Source organism: Hemitrygon akajei, chromosome 30 (assembly GCF_048418815.1).
Source record: "Hemitrygon akajei chromosome 30, sHemAka1.3, whole genome shotgun sequence".
NCBI lineage: Eukaryota > Metazoa > Chordata > Chondrichthyes > Myliobatiformes > Dasyatidae > Hemitrygon > Hemitrygon akajei.
In genome coordinates, this window is record NC_133153.1 from 43489038 (window position 1) to 43512063 (window position 23026).

The 23026-nt window shown below is 47.5% G+C and overlaps 1 protein-coding gene across 2 annotated transcripts in view; it reads right to left on the bottom strand.

The window, feature by feature from the left end:
- slc30a4 (solute carrier family 30 member 4) overlaps positions 1 to 23026 on the bottom strand; it is a 30421-nt gene that overhangs the window by 5452 nt on the left and 1943 nt on the right. For both annotated transcript variants that reach the window (XM_073032770.1, XM_073032771.1), the window contains exons 3-7: positions 18293 to 18439; positions 6353 to 6506; positions 5738 to 5939; positions 5548 to 5653; positions 1901 to 2035 (exon numbers count right to left, since the gene is read on the bottom strand). In XM_073032770.1, the coding sequence (XP_072888871.1) occupies positions 1901 to 2035; positions 5548 to 5653; positions 5738 to 5939; positions 6353 to 6506; positions 18293 to 18439 (744 nt within the window). The remainder of the gene's footprint in view (positions 1 to 1900; positions 2036 to 5547; positions 5654 to 5737; positions 5940 to 6352; positions 6507 to 18292; positions 18440 to 23026) is intronic.

Genomic DNA, 23026 nt, shown 5'->3' on the forward strand with positions numbered 1-23026 from the left:
ATGGTTAATAGCCAGTAGGGAGACGAACCGCATGGTTAAAGCCAGTAGGGAGACGAGGCGCATGGTTAATAGCCAGTAGGGAGACGAACCGCATGGTTAAAGCCAGTAGGGAGACGAGGCGCATGGTTAATAGCCAGTAGGGAGACGAACCGCATGGTTAATAGCCAGTAGGGAGACGAGGCGCATGGTTAATAGCCAGTAGGTTGACGAGGCGCATGGTTAATAGCCAGTAGGGAGACGAGGCGCATGGTTAATAGCCAGTAGGGAGACGAACCGCATGGTTAATAGCCAGTAGGGAGACGAGGCGCATGGTTAATAGGCAGTAGGGAGACGAGGCGCATGGTTAATAGTCAGTAGGGAGACGAGGCGCATGGTTAATAGTCAGTAGGGAGACGAGGCGCATGGTTAATAGCCAGTAGGGAGACGAACCGCATGGTTAATAGCCAGTAGGGAGACGAACCGCATGGTTAATAGCCAGTAGGGAGACGAGGCGCATGGTTAATAGCCAGTAGGGAGACGAGGCGCATGGTTAATAGCCAGTAGGGAGACGAGGCGCATGGTTAATAGTCAGTAGGGAGACGAGGCGCATGGTTAATAGTCAGTAGGGAGACGAGGCGCATGGTTAATAGCCAGTAGGGAGACGAACCGCATGGTTAATAGCCAGTAGGGAGACGAACCGCATGGTTAATAGCCAGTAGGGAGACGAGGCGCATGGTTAATAGCCAGTAGGGAGAGGAGGCGCATGGTTAATAGCCAGTAGGTTGACGAGGCGCATGGTTAATAGTCAGTAGGGAGACGAGGCGCATGGTTAATAGGCAGTAGGGAGACGAGGCGCATGGTTAATAGCCAGTAGGGAGACGAACCGCATGGTTAATAGCCAGTAGGGAGATGAGGCGCATGGTTAATAGTCAGTAGGGAGACGAGGCGCATGGTTAATAGCCAGTAGGGAGACGAGGCGCATGGTTAATAGATAGAAGGGAGACGAGGCGCATGGTTAATAGATAGAAGGGAGACGAGGCGCATGGTTAATAGATAGAAGGGAGACGAGGCGCATGGTTAATAGCCAGTAGGGAGATGAGGCGCATGGTTAATAGCCAGTAGGGAGACGAGGCGCATGGTTAATAGCCAGTAGGGGGACGAGGCGCATGGTTAATAGTCAGTAGGGAGACGAGGCGCATGGTTAATAGTCAGTAGGGAGACGAGGCGCATGGTTAATAGCCAGTAGGGAGACGAAGCGCATGGTTATTAGCCAGTAGGGAGACGAGGCGCATGGTTAATAGCCAGTAGGGAGACGAGGCGCACGGTTAATAGTCAGTAGGGAGACGAGGCGCATGGTTAATAGCCAGTAGGGAGACGAGGCGCACGGTTAATAGTCAGTAGGGAGACGAGGCGCATGGTTAATAGCCAGTAGGGAGACGAGGCGCATGGTTAAAGCCAGTAGGGAGACGAGGCGCATGGTTAATAGCCAGTAGGGAGACGAGGCGCATGGTTAATAGCCAGTAGGGGGTCGAGGCGCATGGTTAATAGCCAGTAGGGAGACGAGGCGCATGGTTAATAGCCAGTAGGGAGACGAGGCGCATGGTTAATAGCCAGTAGGGGGTCGAGGCGCATGGTTAATAGCCAGTAGGGAGACGAGGCGCATGGTTAATAGTCAGTAGGGGGTCGAGGCGCATGGTTAATAGCCAGTAGGGAGACGAGGCGCATGGTTAATAGCCAGTAGGGAGACGAGGCGCATGGTTAATAGCCAGTAGGGGGTCGAGGCGCATGGTTAATAGCCAGTAGGGAGACGAGGCGCATGGTGAATAGCCAGTAGGGAGACGAGGCGCATGGTTAATAGCCAGTAGGGAGACGAGGCGCATGGTTAATAGCCAGTAGGGAGACGAAGTAGTCAGTCACTCACCCAGCCTCAAGTGAACGATGGCTGCTGTTTTCCCCACGGTTAGTGACCACACATTCAGATCCTGAACAGAGTGGACATCTTCAATCTTCAGCAACGAATCCCGAATGTGATCAACATCAAGGTGCCGAGGAGTGCCTGAGGGAGCGGAAAGTGAGTGGAAGGAGAGCCAGTGGCAGGCAGCTTCTCAGCGGGAAGTTCAAATATTACGTTTGTACAAGCAGGATCGACAAAGGAGAATCAGTGGATGTTGTCTACTTGGATTTTCCAAAGGCTTTTGACAAGTTGCCATATGTGAGGCTGCTTAACAAGTTAAGACCCATGGTATTACAGGAAAGATTCTAGCATGGATAAAGCAGTGGCTGACTGGCAGGAGGCAAAGTGTGGGAATAAAGGGAGCCTTTTCTGGCTGGCTACTAGTGGTTAGTGGTGTTCCACAGGGGTCTGTGTTGGGACTGATTCTTTTTATGTTGTATGTCAATGATTTGGATGATGGAATTGATGGCTTTATGGCCAAATTTGCAGATGATATGAAGATAGCTGGAGGGGCAGCTAGTCTTGAAGAAGCAGAGAGACTACAGAAGGAATTTCTTTCACCAGAGATTGGTGACTGTGGAATTCTTTCCCACAGGCAGCTGTGGAGGCCAAGTCTTTAAGTACATTTAAGGCAGAGGTTGATAGTTTCTTTATTGGTCAGGGAATGAAAGGATACGGGGAGAAGGGAGGAGATTGGGGCTGAGAGGGAAAATGGATCAGCCATGATGAAATGGCAGAGCAGACACGATGGGCTGAATGGCCTAATTCTGCTCCTATATCTTCTGGTCTTATTCCCGCATTGTTTTGTCATTGCTACCATCATGGAGGAGGTAGAGGAGCCTGAAGACACACACGACACCTGTGCCACAAGACACCTGAACGGTCCTTGGACACGACCTCCGTTCATTTTCAGCTTCATGTATTTTTGGTGTTTACAGATTCCATCTTTACTCTGTACTGCTGCCTCAAAGCAAAAAATTTCAAATCACATACCCCAGTTTGAGCCTGTGCCGCACTGCCAGGTGCCAGAAGAGGCAGATGCATTAGGGGCATTTAAGAGACTCTGAGATAGATCCTCGGGAGGGTCGTGGGCTGGCGGTCTTTGCTTTGTACTCAGGTGGTGGTGTGACTGGTGTGGGATGTTCTGGAGTCCAGAGTTCAATTCCAGCACCATAGGTTCTCCCTGTGAATCACACGGGTTTTCTTCCACAGTCCAAATGTACCGGTTAGTAGGTTAAATGGTCATTTTAAATTCTCCTGTGATTAGGCCAGGGTTAAATCGATGGGCTGGAAGGGGCTGTTCTACGCTGCACCTTGTAACAATAAATAAATGAATAGACTGGCAATACTGTACAGTCTTTATTAGCCACCTGTACCTTCCTTTGAACCGGGTTAGTTACGAGTACCACATCACTAACACACAGGGGTCTGGAGTCGGGAGTGGGCAATGATGCCAGGTTCACCTCTGAAAGACATTAGCGAAACAGAGAGATACGTACTTGGGAAAGGTCTCTGTTTTACTCCCCTGCTAGACACCCACCCTGCCATGTTCCCAAACTTCCAGTGTCCCAAATGGTTCCATCAGCCCTTTTGTGAGGAAACTGATGAATCAGAGCATCACAGACAAAAAGCTGCAGGAACTCAGCAGGTCAGGCAGAATAAACAGCCGACATTTCAGACCGAAGCCCTTCATCAGGACTGGAGAGGAAGGGGGAAGATGCCAGAATAAAAACATGAGGGGTGGGGAAGGAGGCAAACTAGGAGATAGGTGAAGCCAGGTGGGTGGGAAAGGTAATGGGCTGGAGAGGAAGGAATCTGATAGGAGAGGAGAGTGGATCAGAGGAGAAAGGGAAGGAAAAGGGGACCCAGGGGGAGGTGATCGGCAGGTGAGGAGAGGTAAGAGGTCAGACTGGGGAATAGAAGAGGGGAGGGGAAGGGAATTTCTTTTTTACTGGAAGGAGAAAATGATATTCATGCCATCAGTTTGGAGGCTACCCAGACAGAATATAAGGTGTTGCTCCTCCATCCTGGGGTGGACATTCTCAGCCTACCCAAATCTGATGTTTAGCCAAAGAGGCAGGCAGGGCTGGGGCCCGTGCGAGAACCCATGGCTACCCTGAGTCTGGAGAAAGCGGGAGGATCTGAAGGAGAAACCGTTGAGAGTGACGGTGGAGGGGGACTGGTTGGTTCTTGTCAGGAAAGAAGCAGAGAGCTTCAAAGGCTTCTTGATGGGGGATAGAAATGTTTACTGACTGGACATCCGTGGCGAAAATGAGGCGGTCAGGGCTAGGGGATTGAAAGCTGTTCAAGAGATCAAGAGGTGTGAAGTGTGGTGGATGTAGGTGGAAGGGGCTGCACCAAGGGGGTAGAATGGAGTTGAGGTGTGCAGACACGAGTTCAGTGGGGCAGGAGGAGACAGAGACAATGGACAATTAGGTTTGTGAACCTTGGGTAGGAGGTGTAGAAGTGAGCACTGTGGGGTAAGGGAACAGAGTTTGGTGACAGTGGATGGGAGTTCTCCAGAGTTGATGAGGTCAGTGATGGTGTCAGAGACAATTTTCTGATGGTCAATTGCATGGTCCCCAGCTATGCCTGTCATTTCATCAACTATGTGGAATTGTTCACGTTCCAAGCCTTCCCCAACTATGCTCCCCAACACTTCTTTCACTGCATTGACAAATGCATCAGTCTGAACCGCAAGTCTGCATCAGCAAAACTCCACGATTCAGCTTTGAATTGACACTCACTAGCAAATTTATTAGGGTACCCCAGCCCGGTAATGGTGAGTCTGTGGAATCCATTGTCACAGACAATGTAGAGGCCAGGTCAATGCTGTGTTAGGTGGAGACAGAGATCCATTTCCCAACACACACTCATTCAGACACTGGTGGATTACGGTGTAGATATTGCAGTACTTTCCTTGTAGTTTAGCATTTCTACATTTGTAACATTTATGTAATCACCTGTATACCTGCCATTGCTCTGTGAATTTCTTATTGATTGCAGTACAACTCATCTCAGCCATGGATGGTTGAGCCCGGCTGTGAAAGGAGAGTTGGACATGAGGCTAGCAACTCCTCCCCATAAAAACCCAGAGCTACGGACACACCAACCGAAGCTCCAAAGTTATCGTCTCAGAGAGGAAAGAGAACGTGGACTACATCTAGGGACAACATCAAAGACTGGCCCAGGTCAGACGTCTCCACCTGGGGACAATGTCAAAGACTGGCCCAGGACAGAGGTCTCCACCTGGGGACAACATCAAAGACTGGCCCAGGACAGACGTCTCCACCTGGGGACAATGTCAAAGACTGGCCCAGGACACAGGTCTCTGGTGAGCTACTGTCAGCGGCCTGTGCCCCACATCACCAGATCCAATGTGCACGTGCTCACACATCTCTAAATCGCACACACACACATTCTGTTTTTCATTTTTCAAAATGTGATTTTATTTCCCACTCAAGTCTGATTGATGAAAATAATCCTGAGAAAAAGAAATGAAGCACTGCAGATGTTTGGAAACTGAAATATGGGTGTCCTCCGAGCCCACCCCGGTCTGATTAAACCTACCTCCCTACCATTGACTTTGTGAATAAACGAATAGTTTTGCGTACCTTCGAGAAAGATCAGAGCTGTATCCCGTACTATCCGGAAGGTCGTGCACAGAACAAGAAAGGAGAAGATGTAGGTGCAGATCGGGTCAGCGATCTTGTAGGCCGGCTGCAGAAGGGAAACAGTGACCATAATCAGATCCGAACACCCTGGGGTCGCACGGTGAATCAGGGTACGAAAGGGAACACCTACTTTAAAGCGGATGATATAAGCTGCGACCAGGACACCGACACTCTGCACCACGTCGCCCAGAGCGTGGATGAACGCCGCCCGCACGGCCAGATTCCCGGAGTGATCGGAATGCCTGGCAGCATTCTCGGGAGCCGCTCTGGCAGCCTTTTCCGAAGGAGAGTGGGAATGGGAATGGGTGGACTGCTTCAGCAAAAATCCCATTCTGTTAAATTTAAAACATGGAAGTTATGAACAGTGGAAGAACATGCAGAATCGCTCAGCCGGCATCTGATTTCAGATTCCTAGATCATTCTCCGCAGCCCAAGTAACAGTGTACGTATAATCATGGAATACTGCCAGGCAGGAAATTTATCATCCGGTAAACAGAGAAATTTCATCTCATGGATCGAAAACTGAGGTCCTTGGGTTGGTGTGTCTCGAGGTCTGAGGCCCAATGTTTGTCTGAATGTTCAGGCAAAGTTCTGGGAGCCCAAAGGTAGCCAGCCCTGTGTTTGGAGGTGTCTCTGTTCCTCTGACTTTCTCTCCCTCTTTCCCTGTGACTGTGTGTGGGTGTGTGTGTGTCTCTCTCTCTCGCGACCCAGGGGGGGCGGTTGGAAATCAGACCCCTGGACTTACATGAGGTTGATGGCGACTCCAACGGCTGCAATGATGATCATCACATCAGCATGGATCTCGAAGTCCTGGTGGATGGTCCTCTGAACGGCCTCATACACCAGGCCGATGGTAACGGCGTAGATCAGGAACACACTGAGCATGGCAGCTAGAGCCTCTGGGACAGAACAGAAAAGGAGAGGGCGACCATGTCATTAGTGCCCAACACAGCCAGTGTACTCATGGGTAATCCCTGTTGGATTGCCGTATTAAATTGTTAGCTTTCCCATAGTTTAACTTTCTAATGCTTGTTTATATCTTTATATAATCATCCATATCACCCAAGAGGATTATCTTCCACACTCTCTCCACCCAGCAGAGATATTTATCAGGAGCGTTGCATATCAATTTACAAGCATTGTAGATGATCCCTCCCATGAGTCCCATAATGTCTTTGACCGCCCCACCCCACCACCGTCAGCAGGAGGTACTGCAGCATTAGGACAAGGAAACAGCTTCTTCTCCCAGGCCGCGAGACACTGAACTCCCTGCACCACCCCACCACCGTCAGCAGGAGGTACTGCAGCATTAGGACAAGGAAACAGCTTCTTCTCCCAGGCCGCGAGACACTGAACTCCCTGCACCACCCCACCACCGTCAGCAGGAGGTACTGCAGCATTAGGACAAGGGAATGGGAAGCAGCTTCTTCTCCCAGGCCGAGAGGGACAAGGGAATGTTAGAATGGGAAACAGCTTCTTCTCCCAGGCCGAGAGACACTGAACTCCCTGCACCACCCCACCACCGTCAGCAGGAGGTACTGCAGCATTAGGACAAGGGAATGGGAAGCAGCTTCTTCTCCCAGGCCGAGAGGGACAAGGGAATGTTAGAATGGGAAACAGCTTCTTCTCCCAGGCCGAGAGACACTGAACTCCCTGCACCACCCCACCCAGGTCTCATCGAGCACGAAGCACCAGTAGTGTCATACTGTTTACTTTTTAAACTTGTGTTGTAAATGCTCCTTACTATTTATTAATTTATTTCTGGTAGTGTGCGTGCGTGTCTGGAGAAACGTTTGGCAGCATACATGCACAGTTTGACTGACAATAAACCAAAGTTGAAGATACATGGGATTGTTCTGTGGGTTTTTCAGTGGTTTCAAAGTATGAATACTAAATACAACCTTGAGATTCATCTCCTTACAAGCAGCCACAAAACACAGAAACCCAAGAGAACACGTTAAAAAGACTGTCAAACACCCAAAGTGCAGAGAAAAAAACAAATTGTGCAAATAATAAGGGTAAAAAAAAGCATTCAGAACAAAAGTGAGGCCATTCACAGAGCAGGCCACAGTTCAGCGCAGAGCCGAGTGTATGTCACAGGGCCGAGTGTATGTCACAGAGCCTAGAGCAGACCACAGCCACAGTTCAGCGCAGAGCCGAGTGTACGTCACAGAGCCCAGGCAGACCACAGCCACAGTTCAGCGCAGAGCCGAGTGTATGTCACAGGGCCGAGTGTATGTCACAGAGCCGAGTGTATGTCACAGAGCCCAGGCAGACCACAGCCACAGTTCAGCGCAGAGCCGAGTGTATGTCACAGGGCCGAGTGTATGTCACAGGGCCCAGGCAGACCACAGCCACAGTTCAGCGCAGAGCCGAGTGTATGTCACAGAGCCTAGAGCAGACCACAGCCACAGTTCAGCGCAGAGCCGAGTGTATGTCACAGAGCCGAGTGTACGTCACAGAGCCCAGGCAGACCACAGCCACAGTTCAGCGCAGAGCCGAGTGTATGTCACAGGGCCGAGTGTACGTCACAGAGCCCAGGCAGACCACAGCCACAGTTCAGCGCAGAGCCGAGTGTATGTCACAGGGCCGAGTGTACGTCACAGAGCCCAGGCAGACCACAGCCACAGTTCAGCGCAGAGACGAGTGTATGTCACAGGGCCGAGTGTATGTCACAGAGCCGAGTGTACGTCACAGAGCCCAGGCAGACCACAGCCACAGTTCAGCGCAGAGCCGAGTGTATGTCACAGAGCCTAGAGCAGACCACAGCCACAGTTCAGCACAGAGCCCAGTGTATGTCACAGAGCCTAGAGCAGACCATAGCCACAGCCACAGTTCAGCGCAGAGCCGAGTGTATGTCACAGAGCCTAGAGCAGACCACAGCCACAGTTCAGCGCAGAGCCGAGTGTACGTCAGTGAGAGCAAGCAGAACCAGCCCGACCCTCACCTCTTGTTCTGACAGCCTGCATTTTCAATCTGTCTGGCCAGGCAACACACCAAGACCCTGACCCTGCTGCATCGAATCTCTGGTCTTGGGCCCTGCACCATGTTTTGGCCTGAACCTGGTCTTTCCAATTCGGCCTGGTGCTTAGATCAATCAAACTTCACTCTCCATTTAGACGATGGGCCTCAAATCTGCTGTTCTTCCGCTCAGCTGAACATGCCTCAACCTTGGCCCATATTACCAGAAACCAGCTACCCAATTGGTTAACTGATGAATGAAATTTCTGTTATCTCCAGTCCATTAGAAGGTCGCAGTAACAGATAAAATGTTGGAGGAACTCAGCAGATCAGGCAGCATTTACGGAGATCAATAAATAATCTACGTTTTGGTCCGAGACCCTTCTCAGGACCACAACTACTTTTGGTCTTTTTCATTTCTTTGTCTCCGGATGCTTTTTCTTTCCTCTCCGCCTTCGCTGTTGTAATGCTTCCAGTAAGATGGTGGCGTGTTTGATCCCAGAGACAACCAAAGGTGTTACTGCCCATTTTAAATGTACTTTTTATCATCACAAGACCCTGCTGCATGGTACTGCAGGTCTGCCCCATTAGTGAGTTGCTCATTAGTGGAGAAAGTGAGGGAGCTGGCTGGTGCTGGAGTGCAGTCTAACAGCGAGTCTCATCTTAGTAACTCTACTTGTGATCGCCAGACCTTGTTAATGTGGAATGCTGCAAGTCCCATTCACTGATTTATTGGCGGACGGCAGGAGGGGCCTCGGTCAGGTTTCAGGCCGCAGAGTCACCTGTGTACAGCTGCCCAGGAGAGGGGTATCGGAGTCAGTGCGGCTGACACAGTGGGTCGCTGCTGCCCCCAGTGTTCACTTGCCAGAAGACAAGCTGCATTGCATTCAACTACACACTCCTGAAACATTCATGAACTCAGTCTTGGACTAAACGTTTTGTGTGATGGTATTTTATTGATACTTTATTGTCACCAAACAATTGATATTAGAGTGTACAATCATCATAGTGATATTTGTTTCTGCGCTTCGCACTCCCTGAAGTACAAATCGAAGTAAATATAATAAAAATTTAAATTATAAATCATGATTAGAAAATAGAAAAGGGAAAGTACAGTAGTGCAAGTCAGGTCCGGATACTTGGAAGGTACGACCCAGATCCGGGTCAGGATCTGTTCAGCAGTCTTATCACAGTTGGAAAGAAGCTGTTCCCAAATCTGGTCGTATGAATCTTCAAGCTCCTGAACTTTCTCCTGGAGGGAAGAGGGACAAAAAGTGTGTTGGCTGGGTGGGTCTTGTCCTTGATTATCCTGGCAGCACTGCTCTGACAGCGTGTGGTTTAAAGCGAGTCCAAGGATGGAAGATTGGTTTGTGTGATGTGCTGGGCTATGTTCACGATCTTCTGCAGCTTCTTTCGGTCTTGGACAGGACAACTTTCATACCAGGTTGTGATGCACCCTAGAAGAATGCTTTCTACGGTGCATCTATAAAATTAGTGAGGGTTTTAGGGGACAGGCCAAATTTCTTCACTTTTCTCAGGAAGTAAAGGCGCTGGTGGGCCTTCTTGGCAGTGGACTCTGCTTGGTTAGACCAAGTGAAGTCATTTGTGATATTCACCCCAAGGAACTTAAAGCTTTTGACCTGTTCCACCTGCGCACCACCGATGTGGATGGGGTTGACTCCTTCTGAAGTCAACAACCAATTCCTTCGTCTTGCTGACGTTGAGGGATAGGTTATTGTTTTCGCACCATGCCACCAGGTTCTTAATTTCCAATCTGTACTCAGACTCATCATTACCCAAGATACGGCCTACAATTATGCAATATATGTACCTAGTGTCATGTGTGGTACTGTGTGTTACACCTTGGCCCCACAGTAACATTTCGTTTAGCTGTATTCCTGTATGGTTGAATGGCAATTAAACTGGAATTTCAGCACTTAATAAACAACCACAAGCAATAAGCTTGATGCCTCATTCTCGACTTCCAAGGAGTCTTTGGATTGTGAAACCTTCAGGATCCAGCAGCCTGTAGCTGAAGACTGTACTGAGTAATCATTAACATTCTCACAACTACAGCTTAATCGAACCAGCTCACAAGAGGAGTGTCAACACTGCCAAATCTTTTTTCTATTAAGTGCCAGATCAGGAATACTGATCAAGTCAACTAGTTCCCAAAGAGAACTCTGATAGGCCAATCAGAGATTCAGATTTCTGGATCATTGGGACCTCTTTTGGAGCAGGAGTGACCTGTACAAAAAGGACAGGTTGCACTTGAATCCCAGGGGGACCAATATCCTGGTAGGGAGGTTTGCTAAGGCTACTGGGGAGAGTTTAAACAAGAATTGTTCGAGGGTGGAACTGAACTGAAGAGGAGGTTGGCACACAAATAGAGAAAGCTTGTAGACAGTGCGAGAGGGAGGATAGGCAGGTGATAGAGAAGGAATACGCTCTGACTGAAGATCTGAGATGTATCTATTTTAACGCAAGGAGTGTTGTGAATAAAGCGGATGAACTTAGAGCGCAGGTCAATACTTGGAGATATGATGTGGTGCCCATTACAGAGACTTGGATGGCTCAAGGACAGGAATGGTTACTTCAAGTGCCGGGTTTTAGATGTTTCCCAAAGGACAGGGAGGGAGGCAAAAGAGATGGGGGCGTGGCACTGTTGATCAGAGGTAGTGTCACGGCTGCAGAAAAGGTGGACGTCATGGAGGGATTGTCTACGGAGTCTCTGTGGGTGGAGGTTAGGAACAGGAAGGGGTCAATAACTTTACTGGCTGTTTTTTTATAGGGTGCCCAATAGTAACAGGGATATCGAGGAGCAGATAGGGAAACAGATTCTGGAAAGGTGAAATAATAAGAGTTGTCATGGTGGGATATTTTAATTTCCCAAATATCGATTGGCATCTCCCTAGAGCAAGGGGTTTAGATAGGGTGGAGTTTGTTAGGTGTGTACAGGAAGGTTTCTTGACACAATATGTAGATAAGCCTACAAGAGGAGAAGCTGTACTTGATTTGGTATTAGGAAGTGAACTTGGTCAGGTGTCAGATCTCTTAGTGGGAGAGCATTTTGGAGATAGTGAATATAATTCTATCTCCTTTACAATAGCATTGGAGAGAGATAGGAACAGACAAGTTAGAAGTGTGTTTAATTGAAGTAAGGGGAATTATAAGGCTCTTAGGCAGGAAATTGGAGGCTTAAATTGGAAACAGATGTTCTCAGGGAAAAGTACAGAAGAAATGTGGCAAATATTCGGGGGATATTTCTGTGTAGAGTTCTGTTTAGATACAGAACCTATATGAGAATGAGATAAGGAAGTTATGGTAGGGTACAGGAACCGTGGTGTACAAAGGCTGTAATAAATCTAGTCAAGAAGAAAAGAAAAGCTTACAAAAGGTTCAGAGAGCTAGATAATGTTAGAGGCATTGATCGTGTGGATAGTCAGAGGCTTTTTCCCAGGGCTGAAATGGTTGCCACATGAGGACACAGGTTTAAGGTGCTGAGGAGTAGGTACAGAGGAGATGTCAGGGGTAAGTTTTTTACTCAGAGAGTGGTGAGTGCGTGGAATTGGCTGCCAGCAATGGTGGTGGAGGCGGATACGATAGGGTCTTTTAAGAGGCTTTGAGCTTAGAAAAATAGAGGGCTATGGGTAAGCCTAGTAATTTCTAAGGTAGGGACATGTTCGGCACAACTTTGTGGGCTGAAGGGCCTGTATTGTGCTGTAGGTTCTCTATGTTTCTAGATGGTTCACTGCTGCTCAGTGATATAACATAAAAAAATCATTATGTACAATTAAGAAACATTAAAAAATAGTAGAAACACTGGAATCATGATGATCATGATGAAGTCTGCTGGAGAGAGACATTTATACACATGCTGTCCTCCATAATTCAGAGAGATTGAAGGATAAGGTTGCAGGGTGACAAAAGGTGACAGGAGCACTTGGAACTAAAAACTAAACCCTACTGGGAGAAAACAGCACCTGATCTTTCCTCACTGTCCTTCAGCAGTTTAAGGACTAAGTCTAGATGGAACATAACTCACAAGTGCTTTGAAAGTCAGGTATTAACCCTACTTGCCAACAACCAAGCAGTGCCATCCTGGTCCCCTTCATGATAGCTTATGAAGAAGCATGTGACTTCCCTCCCAGAGATGATAGGTGTTTGTGCACTCGACTCCTGAAGGCTTGGACCCCATCGTCGCAGATGTTTCCAACCACAGCTTCTGGAAGACTGTTCCAAATTCTGATAGCACAGTGAAGGAAGCTTCTGTCCAGTGTGTAGGTTCTCGCATCAGGCATAGAAACAGCATGAGCAAGCATAGATAAACTTGATGGTGTGGTGCGCCGTCTCTCATAAGATGAAGGCAGCATGGCGCGAAGGTCTGCAGGGCTGTGGCTGGTTGGATTCTGTGGTGAAAGCTACTGATGGCTAGCTTCTCACGAGCTGTGGCTTCATCTAACCTGTAATCCTGAGAGCCTTTCTGTGAATGGAATCAAGCTGGCTGAGGACACTCTGAGGCATTCATCCATGATAAGTAGGCATACTCCATGATACTTCGTACCTGGGCTTTGTAAACCGTGGCTCTGCCCTCTTTGTCTAGTTTGGATGCTACTTTCCGCAGATCTCCAAGCCTTGGTCCAGCCTTGTTTGAAATAGTGGAAAGGTGTTTATCCCACACCAACTTGCTGTCAATATTAACACCAAGGATTACTAGCTCCTTCTTTAAATGCAGCTTGCGGTTCCCAAAATGCAGATCGGGGTAGATGGATTCCTCTTCCTAGACATCACTGTCGCCTTGCACTGAGTAGGCTCAAAGGTGGCATTCCAGTCATCTGCCCAGGCTTTCACCTTGTCAGGCCCGCTGCCACTGGATAACTCTCTCCTGCTCTAATTGGTGCAAATAGTGTGGAGTCATCAGCATACAGGTATAGCTCGTTACTGCATGTATCAACCAAGCCTGGTACAATAGCTACTGACCCGTCACCCACACAGAGAAGGCAGGGAAGACTTATGGATGACTGCAGGGAGGAGGAATTTCAAAGTTCAGAGTAAATTTATTATCAAAGTACACACTACATATGTCACCATATACAACCCTGAGATTCATTTTCTTGCGGGCATGCTCAATGAATCCATTGAATAATGACCTTCACAGAATCAAAGACAGACTGCGCCAACTTGGCGTTCAACCTGCGTGCAAAGGACAACAAACTGTGCAAATACAAAACAAAAGAAATAATGGTCCAGTTGGCTGTTGGTAAAAAATAAAATCAGATCATTAGAAAGAGATGGACAAAGGGTCAGAAGGTGTAGGATTCTTGTGGGTAGAGTTAAGAAACTGCGAGAGTAATAAGACCTTAATGGGAATTATATACTGTACAAGCCTCCGCAGAGTAGCCAAGATGTGGTGTACACATTACGCTGGGAAATAGAAAGTGCATGTCAAAAGGGCAATGTTATGATAATCATGGGGGATTTCAAGATGCAGGTAGATGGGGGAAAAGCAATCAGGTTGGTGCTGGATTCTAAAGGGTGAATTTATAGAATGCTTATATGATGTCTTTTTAGAGCATGGTTGAGCCCATTAGGGGATCAGTTATTTTGGAATGGGTGTTGTGCAAAGAAACAGATTTGATTAGAGAGCTTAAAGTAAAGGAACCCTTAGGAGAGATATAAATCACTCTGCAATTTGAGGAGGAGAAGCAGAAGTCAGATGTATCAGTATTACATTGGAGTAAAGGGAATTACTGAGGCATGAGAGGGGAGCTTGCCAAAGTTAATTAATAGGGGGCACTAGTAGGGATGATAGCAGAACAACAATGGGTGGAATTTGGAAGGTGCAGGATTGATACATCCCAAAGAAGTTGTTTTCTAAAGGCAGGATGACCATCATGGCTGACAAGGGAAGTCAATGACAACATAAAAGCAAAGAGAGGGCATATAATGGAGCAAAAATTAATGGGAAGTTAGAGAATTGGGAAACTTTTAAAAACCAACAGAAGGCAACTAAAGTCATAAAGAAGGAAAAGATGGAATACGAAGGTAAGCTAGCTAATTATATTCAAAGTCCAAAGTTTCCTAAGGTTTATAAAGTGTAAAAGAGAGACAATAGTAGCTATCAGACCACTGGAAAATGATGCTGGAGAGCTAGTGATGGGCCACAAGGAAATGGCAGATGAACTGAATAAGTATTTTGCATTAGTGTTCACTGTGGAAGACACTTGCAGTATGCTGGAAGTTTGAGAGTGTTGGGGGCAGAAACAAGTGAAGTTGCTATTACTAGGGAGGTGTTTGGGAAGTATTGGAATATAAAAGTTGCATTGTTTGCTGTGCAATCAAAACTATGTAGTCAGCTTTGAACTTGCTATTTGCTATGCATGTATCCAATTTAGTAGGAGAATGAAATCTTAAGAATGTAGAAGACAATGGTGTGGTAATGAGAGGCTAGCTAAGAGATATAGATTAGAACATGATTAAGTCAATGTGTGGAAACAATAGTGGCAGATGTACTATAGACCGATTGGATATGCTAATGCAACTAAACTGGACTCCAGGACTGAGATGCGGAAAAATTTCTTCACTCAGAGGGTAGTGGGGCTGTGGAATTTACTGCCCCAGAGAGCTGTGGAAGCTACTACACTCAATAAATTCAAAACAGAGATAGACATTTTCCTGGATAAAAATGGCATTAGGGGATACGGTGAGCGAGCAGGTAAGTGGACATGAGGCTAGGTTTAGATCAGCCATGTGATCTCCTGGACCAGTTTTCGATAGCCTGGATGGGTCGGAGTGGAATTTTCCTGATTTTTTCTCAATTGGCAACTCGGTTTTTTTCCCCCGGGTGATCACATGGGTTTGGGCGGGATTAATAAAATAAAATGGGCAGCATGGTGCCCTGTTGGTTGGCACTGTTGCCTTGTGGGATTCAGTGAAAACTAGAGTTAAGATTGGATCAGCCATGATCTTGTTGAACGGCGGAGCAGGCTTGAGGGGCTGATTGGCCTACTCCTGCTCCTATCTCTTATGTTCTTATGTAAACCAGGAGATTGCTATAAAAAATGCTATGTACAAGGATCGGTGGGCAATCAGCGACTAGCTCAATGACTGTCTCAGCTTTGATTTGCAAATTAAAGTTTAACCCTTCTTGAAGAATCTTCTGCGTCTCCTGGTCGTTTGTGGGGCATGAGAAACCATGACAGAAGCTGAAAGATCTGAAGGTAGATAAAGTCACCTGGACCAGATGGACTACATTCCAGGGTTTTGAGGAAGTAAGCTAAAGAGATTGTAATGATCTTTCAAGAATCAGATTCTGGCATGGTTCCAAAGCACTGGAAAATTACAAATGTCACTCCACTCTTCAAAAAAAAAAGGAGGCAGCAGAAAGGAAATTATAGGCCAGTTAGCCTGACTTCAGTAGTTGGGAAGACGTTGGAGTCGATTGTTAACAATGTGGTTTTCAGGTATTTGGAGGCAAATGATAAAATAGGCCAAAGTCAGTATGGTTTCAAGAGAAAATATTGCCTTGAAAATCTGTTGGAATTCTATGAAGAAATAACAATCAGGATAGACAAAGGAGAATCAGTGAATACTGTGTACTTGAATTTTCAGAAAGCTTTTAACAAGATGCCACACATGAGGCTGCTTAACAAGTTAAGAGCCCATGGTATTACAGGAAAGATACTATCATGGATACTGCAGTGGCTGATTGGCACAGAGTGGGGATAAATGGAGCCTTTCCTGACTGGCTGCTGGTGAGCAGTGGTGGTACACAGGGGTCTGTGTTGGGACTGATTCTTTCTAAGTTATATGTCAGTGATTTGGATGATGAAACTGATGCCTTTGTGGCCAAGTTTGCAGACATTACGAAGGTAAGTGGAGGGAACATAATTTTGAGGAAGTAGAGAGGCTACAGAAGGATTTAGACAGATTAGGAGATTAGGACAGATTAGGAAGATGGGCAAAGAAGTGGCAGATGGAAAACAGTGTCAGGAAGTGTATGGTCATGCACTTCTATAGAAGAAATGAAAGGATTCACTATTTTCTAAATGGAGAGAAAATTCAAAAATCTTTGCAGGTTGAATCAGTGGTGATGAAGGTAAATGCGATGTTAGCAAACATTACAAGAGGACTAGAATATAGAAGCAAGGATGCGATGCTGAGGATTTATAAGGCATCGGTGAGGCCGCAATTAGAGTATTGTGAGCAGATTTGGGCCCCTTATCTTAAAGAGGATGTGCTGACATTGGAGACGGTTCAGGAGGTTCTCAAGAATAATTCTAGGAATGGAAGGGCTACCGTATGAGGACCTGGATTCACAGGAATTCAGAAGAATGAGGAGAGATCTCATTAAAACTATTGAATGCTGAAAGACCTCAACAGATTGAAAGTGGAGAGGATGTTTCCTATGTAGGGGAGTCTAGGACCAGAGGGCACAGCCTCAGAATAGAGGGATGTCCATTTGGAATGGTAGTGAGAAGGAATTTCTTGAGCCACAGAGTGGTGAATCTGTTGAATTCATTACCACAGGCAGCAATGGAGGCCAAGTGTTGATGTATATTTAAGACAGAGGTTGATAGATTTTTCATTAGTCAGGGCATGAAGGGATATGGGGAGAAGTCAGGAGACTGGGGCTGAGGGGAAAATTGGATGAACCATGATGAAAGGGCAGAGCAGACAAAGGGCCAAATGGCCTAATTCTGCTCCTATATTGTATGGTAGGAGGGAAGGGTTAGATGACCTTGGAGTAGATTAAAGGTTTGGCATGAGCTCTTAGGCCAAATGGCCTGCGCCGCACTGTAATGTCCCCGTTCCCGTACTGCGCCACGCCGTAACGCTCCCCATCCCCACACTGCGCCACGTTGTAATGTCTCTGTACTGCACCGCGCTGTAATGTCCCCCGTTCCCGTACTGCGCCACACCGTAACGCTCCCCATCCCCACACTGCGCCACGCCGTAATGTCCCTGTACTGCGCCGCGCTGTAATGTCCCCTGTTCCCGTACTGTGCCACGCCGTAATGCTCCCCATCCCCACAGCCTCAAAACTGATGACCCACAACACAGTTAACGGATAACTGTTCCCTCACGGCCGGAAATTCACACACAGAACAAGATGCAACTTTACAATCAATGGCCAATTTATTAAATACATCCTGTACCTAATAAAGTGGCCACTGAATGTATGTTGTACGGCAGTAGCCCAGAAACTTCAAGTTTCGATGTGTTGGCTATTCAGAGATGCTCTTCTGCACACCACTGTCGTAACGTGTGAGTTACTGTTGCCTTCCTGTCAACTTGAACCAGTCTGGCCATTCTCCTCTGACCTCTTTCATTAAAAAGTGTTTTCACTTTTAAATGAAACTGCTGTTCACTGGACACTTTTTGTTTCTTGCACCATTCTCTGTAAATTCTAGAAACTGTTCTGTGTGAAAATCCCTGGAGGTCAGCAGTTTCTGAGATACTCAAACCACCCCATCTGGCACCAACAATTATTCCATGGTCAAAGTCACTTAAAACACATTTCTTCCCCATTCTGATGCTTGGTCTGAACAACTGCTGAACCTCTTGACCATGTCTGCATGCTTTTATGCATTGAGTTGCTGCCACGTGATTGGATGATTGTACATTTGCATTAATGAGCAGGTGTATGGGTCCACCTGGAAAGTGGCACGGAGCGTAGACCACCTTTTTTCAACTGCTTACGCACAAAAACCAGGCCACGTACCAAACCGATGCCAACCAAAAGTGAACCTGCTGGTTGGAGGCCTTGCAGAAAGGTAGAGTGCGACCAAGGAAGCTGCAATCCCTAGCACATCGGCCAGCATGTGAACAGCGTCCGTCATAACTGCCAGGCTGTTCGACAGCCATCCTCCTGGGTGAGAGGGAGAGAGGAAAAATGAAAATTCACTTCAAATGATTAATGAACATAGGAACAAGGAGATCCCTCACACTCCCCACCCACTACTCATTAACGAGGAGATCCCTCACACTCCCCACCCACCACTCATTAACGAGGAGATCCCTCACACTTCCCACCCACCACTCATTAATGAGATCTCTCACACTCCCCACTCATTAACAAGGAGATCCCTCACACTCCCCACCCACTACTCATTAACGAGGAGATCCCTCACACTCCCCACCCACCACTCATTAACGAGGAGATCCCTCACACTCCCCACCCACCACTCATTAACGAGGAGATCCCTCACACTCCCCACCCACCACTCATTAACAATGAGATCCCCCACACTCCCCACCCACCACTCATTAACGAGATCCCTCACACTCCCCACCCACCACTCATTAATGAGTAGATCCCTCACACTCCTCACCCACCACTCATTAACAAGATCCCTCACACTCCCCACCCACCACTCATTAATGAGATCTCTCACACTCCCCACTCATTAACGAGGAGATCCCTCACACTCCCCACCCACCACTCATTAACGAGGAGATCCCTCACACTCCCCACCCACCACTCATTAACGAGGAGATCCCTCATACTCCCCACTCATTAACAATGAGATCCCTCACTCCCACTCCCCACTCATTAACAATGAGATCCCTCACACTCCCACCCACCACTCATTAACAATGAGATCCCTCACACTCCCACCCACCACTCATTAATGAGATCCCTCACACTCCCACCCACCACTCATTAACGAGGAGATCCCTCACACTCCCCACCCACCACTCATTAACGAGGAGATCCCTCACACTCCCCACCCACCACTCATTAACAAGGAGATCCCTCACACTTCCCACCCACCACTCATTAATGAGATCTCTCACACCCCCCACTCATTAACGAGGAGATCCCTCACACTCCCCACCCACCACTCATTAACGAGGAGATCCCTCACACTTCCCACCCACCACTCATTAATGAGATCTCTCACACTCCCCACTCATTAACAAGGAGATCCCTCACACTCCCCACCCACCACTCATTAACGAGGAGATCCCTCACACTCCCCACCCACCACTCATTAACGAGGAGATCCCTCACACTCCCCACCCACCACTCATTAACGAGGAGATCCCTCACACTCCCCACCCACCACTCATTAACGAGGAGATCCCTCACACTTCCCACCCACCACTCATTAACGAGGAGATCCCTCACACTCCCCACCCACCACTCATTAACGAGGAGATCCCTCACACTTCCCACCCACCACTCATTAACGAGGAGATCCCTCACACTCCCCACCCACCACTCATTAATGAGGAGATCCCTCACACTCCCCACCCACCACTCATTAACGAGGATCCCTCACACTTCCCACCCACCACTCATTAATGAGATCTCTCACACTCCCCACATTAACGAGATCCCTCACACTCCCCACCCACCACTCATTAACGAGGAGATCCCTCACACTCCCCACCCACCACTCATTAACGAGGAGATCCCTCACACTCCCCACCCACCACTCATTAACAATGAGATCCCCCACACTCCCCACCCACCACTCATTAACGAGATCCCTCACACTCCCCACCCACCACTCATTAATGAGTAGATCCCTCACACTCCTCACCCACCACTCATTAACAAGATCCCTCACACTCCCCACCCACCACTCATTAATGAGATCTCTCACACTCCCCACTCATTAACGAGGAGATCCCTCACACTCCCCACCCACCACTCATTAACGAGGAGATCCCTCACACTCCCCACCCACCACTCATTAACGAGGAGATCCCTCATACTCCCCACTCATTAACAATGAGATCCCTCACTCCCACTCCCCACTCATTAACAATGAGATCCCTCACACTCCCACCCACCACTCATTAACAATGAGATCCCTCACACTCCCACCCACCACTCATTAATGAGATCCCTCACACTCCCACCCACCACTCATTAACGAGGAGATCCCTCACACTCCCCACCCACCACTCATTAACGAGGAGATCCCTCACACTCCCCACCCACCACTCATTAACGAGGAGATCCCTCACACTTCCCACCCACCACTCATTAATGAGATCTCTCACACCCCCCACTCATTAACGAGGAGATCCCTCACACTCCCACCCACCTCTCATTAACACAACATCAAACAGTCATTTACGTTGAAACTGGTCCCTCTTGGCCCAATGAGTATGGTCTGCCCACTTACACCCATGTGACTTTCTTGTACACCTTTGGAATGTGAAAGGAAACCCAAATAGTCACGGGGAGAACGTACAAACTGGTTACAAATGGTGGGAATTGAACCCAGCTCACCGACACTGTAAAGCGCTGTACTAACCACTGCACCACTCTGCTGCCCCATACAACAGAGATTTGTTGTATGTGTTAATAATCAACACAACCCGAGGATGAGCATGTTGTATATCAGTCCAAGTTTAAACTTTGCCACTTGTTTGATTCTCTTGCACAACTTCATCAACCAGCACCTCTCCATCAATCCAGCTTTCACACTTAAGAGCAGAGGTTGATGGGTTCTTGATTAGTCAGGGCATCAAAGGTCACGGAGAGAAGGCAGGAGAATGGTGTTGAGAGGGATAACAAATCAGCCATGGTGGAGCAGACTTGATGGGCTAAATGGCCTAATTCTGATCCCATGTCTAATGGTCCTCCCACCATTCACTCCCCGAACTCCAAGGAGGCATGATGTACACAGCACATTGAGATTTCCCAGCCCCAGGTTGACTTCACATTTAGCTCCAACAAAGCCCATTTGTGTAAACTTGCCACTCATTACGTTTCACTGTGTAACGCTTCTCCTACCTCTTACTGTTCTATGCCTCTCTGTCGGAGTGAGTGGATGTGGCTTCTGTCCCATCATGGTACAGAGCATCTGTCAGTCCAAGAGTACAGCTGACAGGAACGTTTTCACCCCTGCGGTGGAAAGTCAACAGGAAGGGCACGGACATTCAGTGTCAGCTGAACAAAGAGCTGATTATTTTACTTCAGGAAGGGGAGGAAATGGGAGGGTGGGGACATACACTGCTGTCAACGGCGTTGAGATTGTGAGATTCAGGTTCCTCAAAATGAACATCACCAATAGCCTGTCCTGATTGAACCAGACAGATGCCTTCAGTATTTCGCCTTTCATTCTAAACCTCTACAACTCCAGCTCTACTCTCACCCAACCTCAGTGGAAAAAGCCTGCTTTCATTTACCCCACCAGTACTCCTCACAATTTCATATACCTCCACAAGATCTCCCCTCCCCTCATTCTCCATGTCAGGGAATAAAGTCCATCGGGCAGAAGATACAAAAGCCTAAACGCACGGACCAGGACAGCTTCTACTGCACTACTGAACAGACCTCAGGTGCAGTTAGATGGACTTTTGACCTTCCACCATTTTGTCTGCACTTCCTATCACTGTTATGCTCCGTTCTGTATTCTAGTATTTTTTTTAACCCTGTTCTACCGCAACGCACTGGTGTAATGATTTAAGACTATAAGATGTAGGGACAGAATCAGGTCACTTAGCCCATCGAGTCTGCTCTGCCATTCAATCAAGGCAAATCCCAGATCCCACTCAACCCCATACACCTGCCTTCTTGCCACATCCTTTGATGCCCAATTTTCACTTCAAATATATTCACAGTCTTGCCCTCCACCGCATTCTGTGGCAGAGTATTTCACAGATTCACCATTCTCTGGTTAAAAAAAATTCCTCCTTACCTCTGTGCTAAAGGGTTGCCTCTCAAATTTGAGATTGTGCCTTCTAGTTCTGGATACCCCACCACAGGAAACATCCTCTCCACATCCACCCTATCTAGTCTTCTCAACACTGGGTAGGTTTCAATTTTGATGCTGTGCCTTCTAGTTCTCGATACACCCACTACAGGAAACATCCTCTCCACATCCACTCTATCTAGTTCTCTCAACATTGGGTAGGTTTCACTGAGGTCCCCACACATTCTTCTAAATTTGTGACAGTACAGGCCCAAAGCTGCCAAATGCTCCTTAAATGTTAACCCCTTCATTCCTGGAATCATCCTTGTGACCTTCCTCTGGACCCTCTCCAATGACAAAACATCCTTTCTGAGAGATGGGGATCAAAAATTTTGACAATACTCCAAGAGTGGCCTGACTAGCATCTTATAAAGGCTCAGCATTATCTCCTAGTTTTATATCCAATTCCCCTTGACATGAATGCCAACATTGCACTTGCCTTCTTTACCACAGATTCAACCTGTGAATTCATCTTCTAGGAGTCTTGCACACAAGGACTCCTAAGTCCCTCGGTATTTCTGATGTTTGAATTTTCTCCCCATTTAAATAATAATCTGCACTATTGTTCCCTTTACCAAAATGCATTATCATACAATTCCCAACACTGCATTCCATCTACCACTTTTTGTACATTCTTCTAATCTGTTTAAATCCTGCTGTAATCGCATTGCTTCCTCAGCACTACCTACCCCTCCACCTATTTTCGGATCATCTGCAAACTTTGCCACAAAGCCATTAAT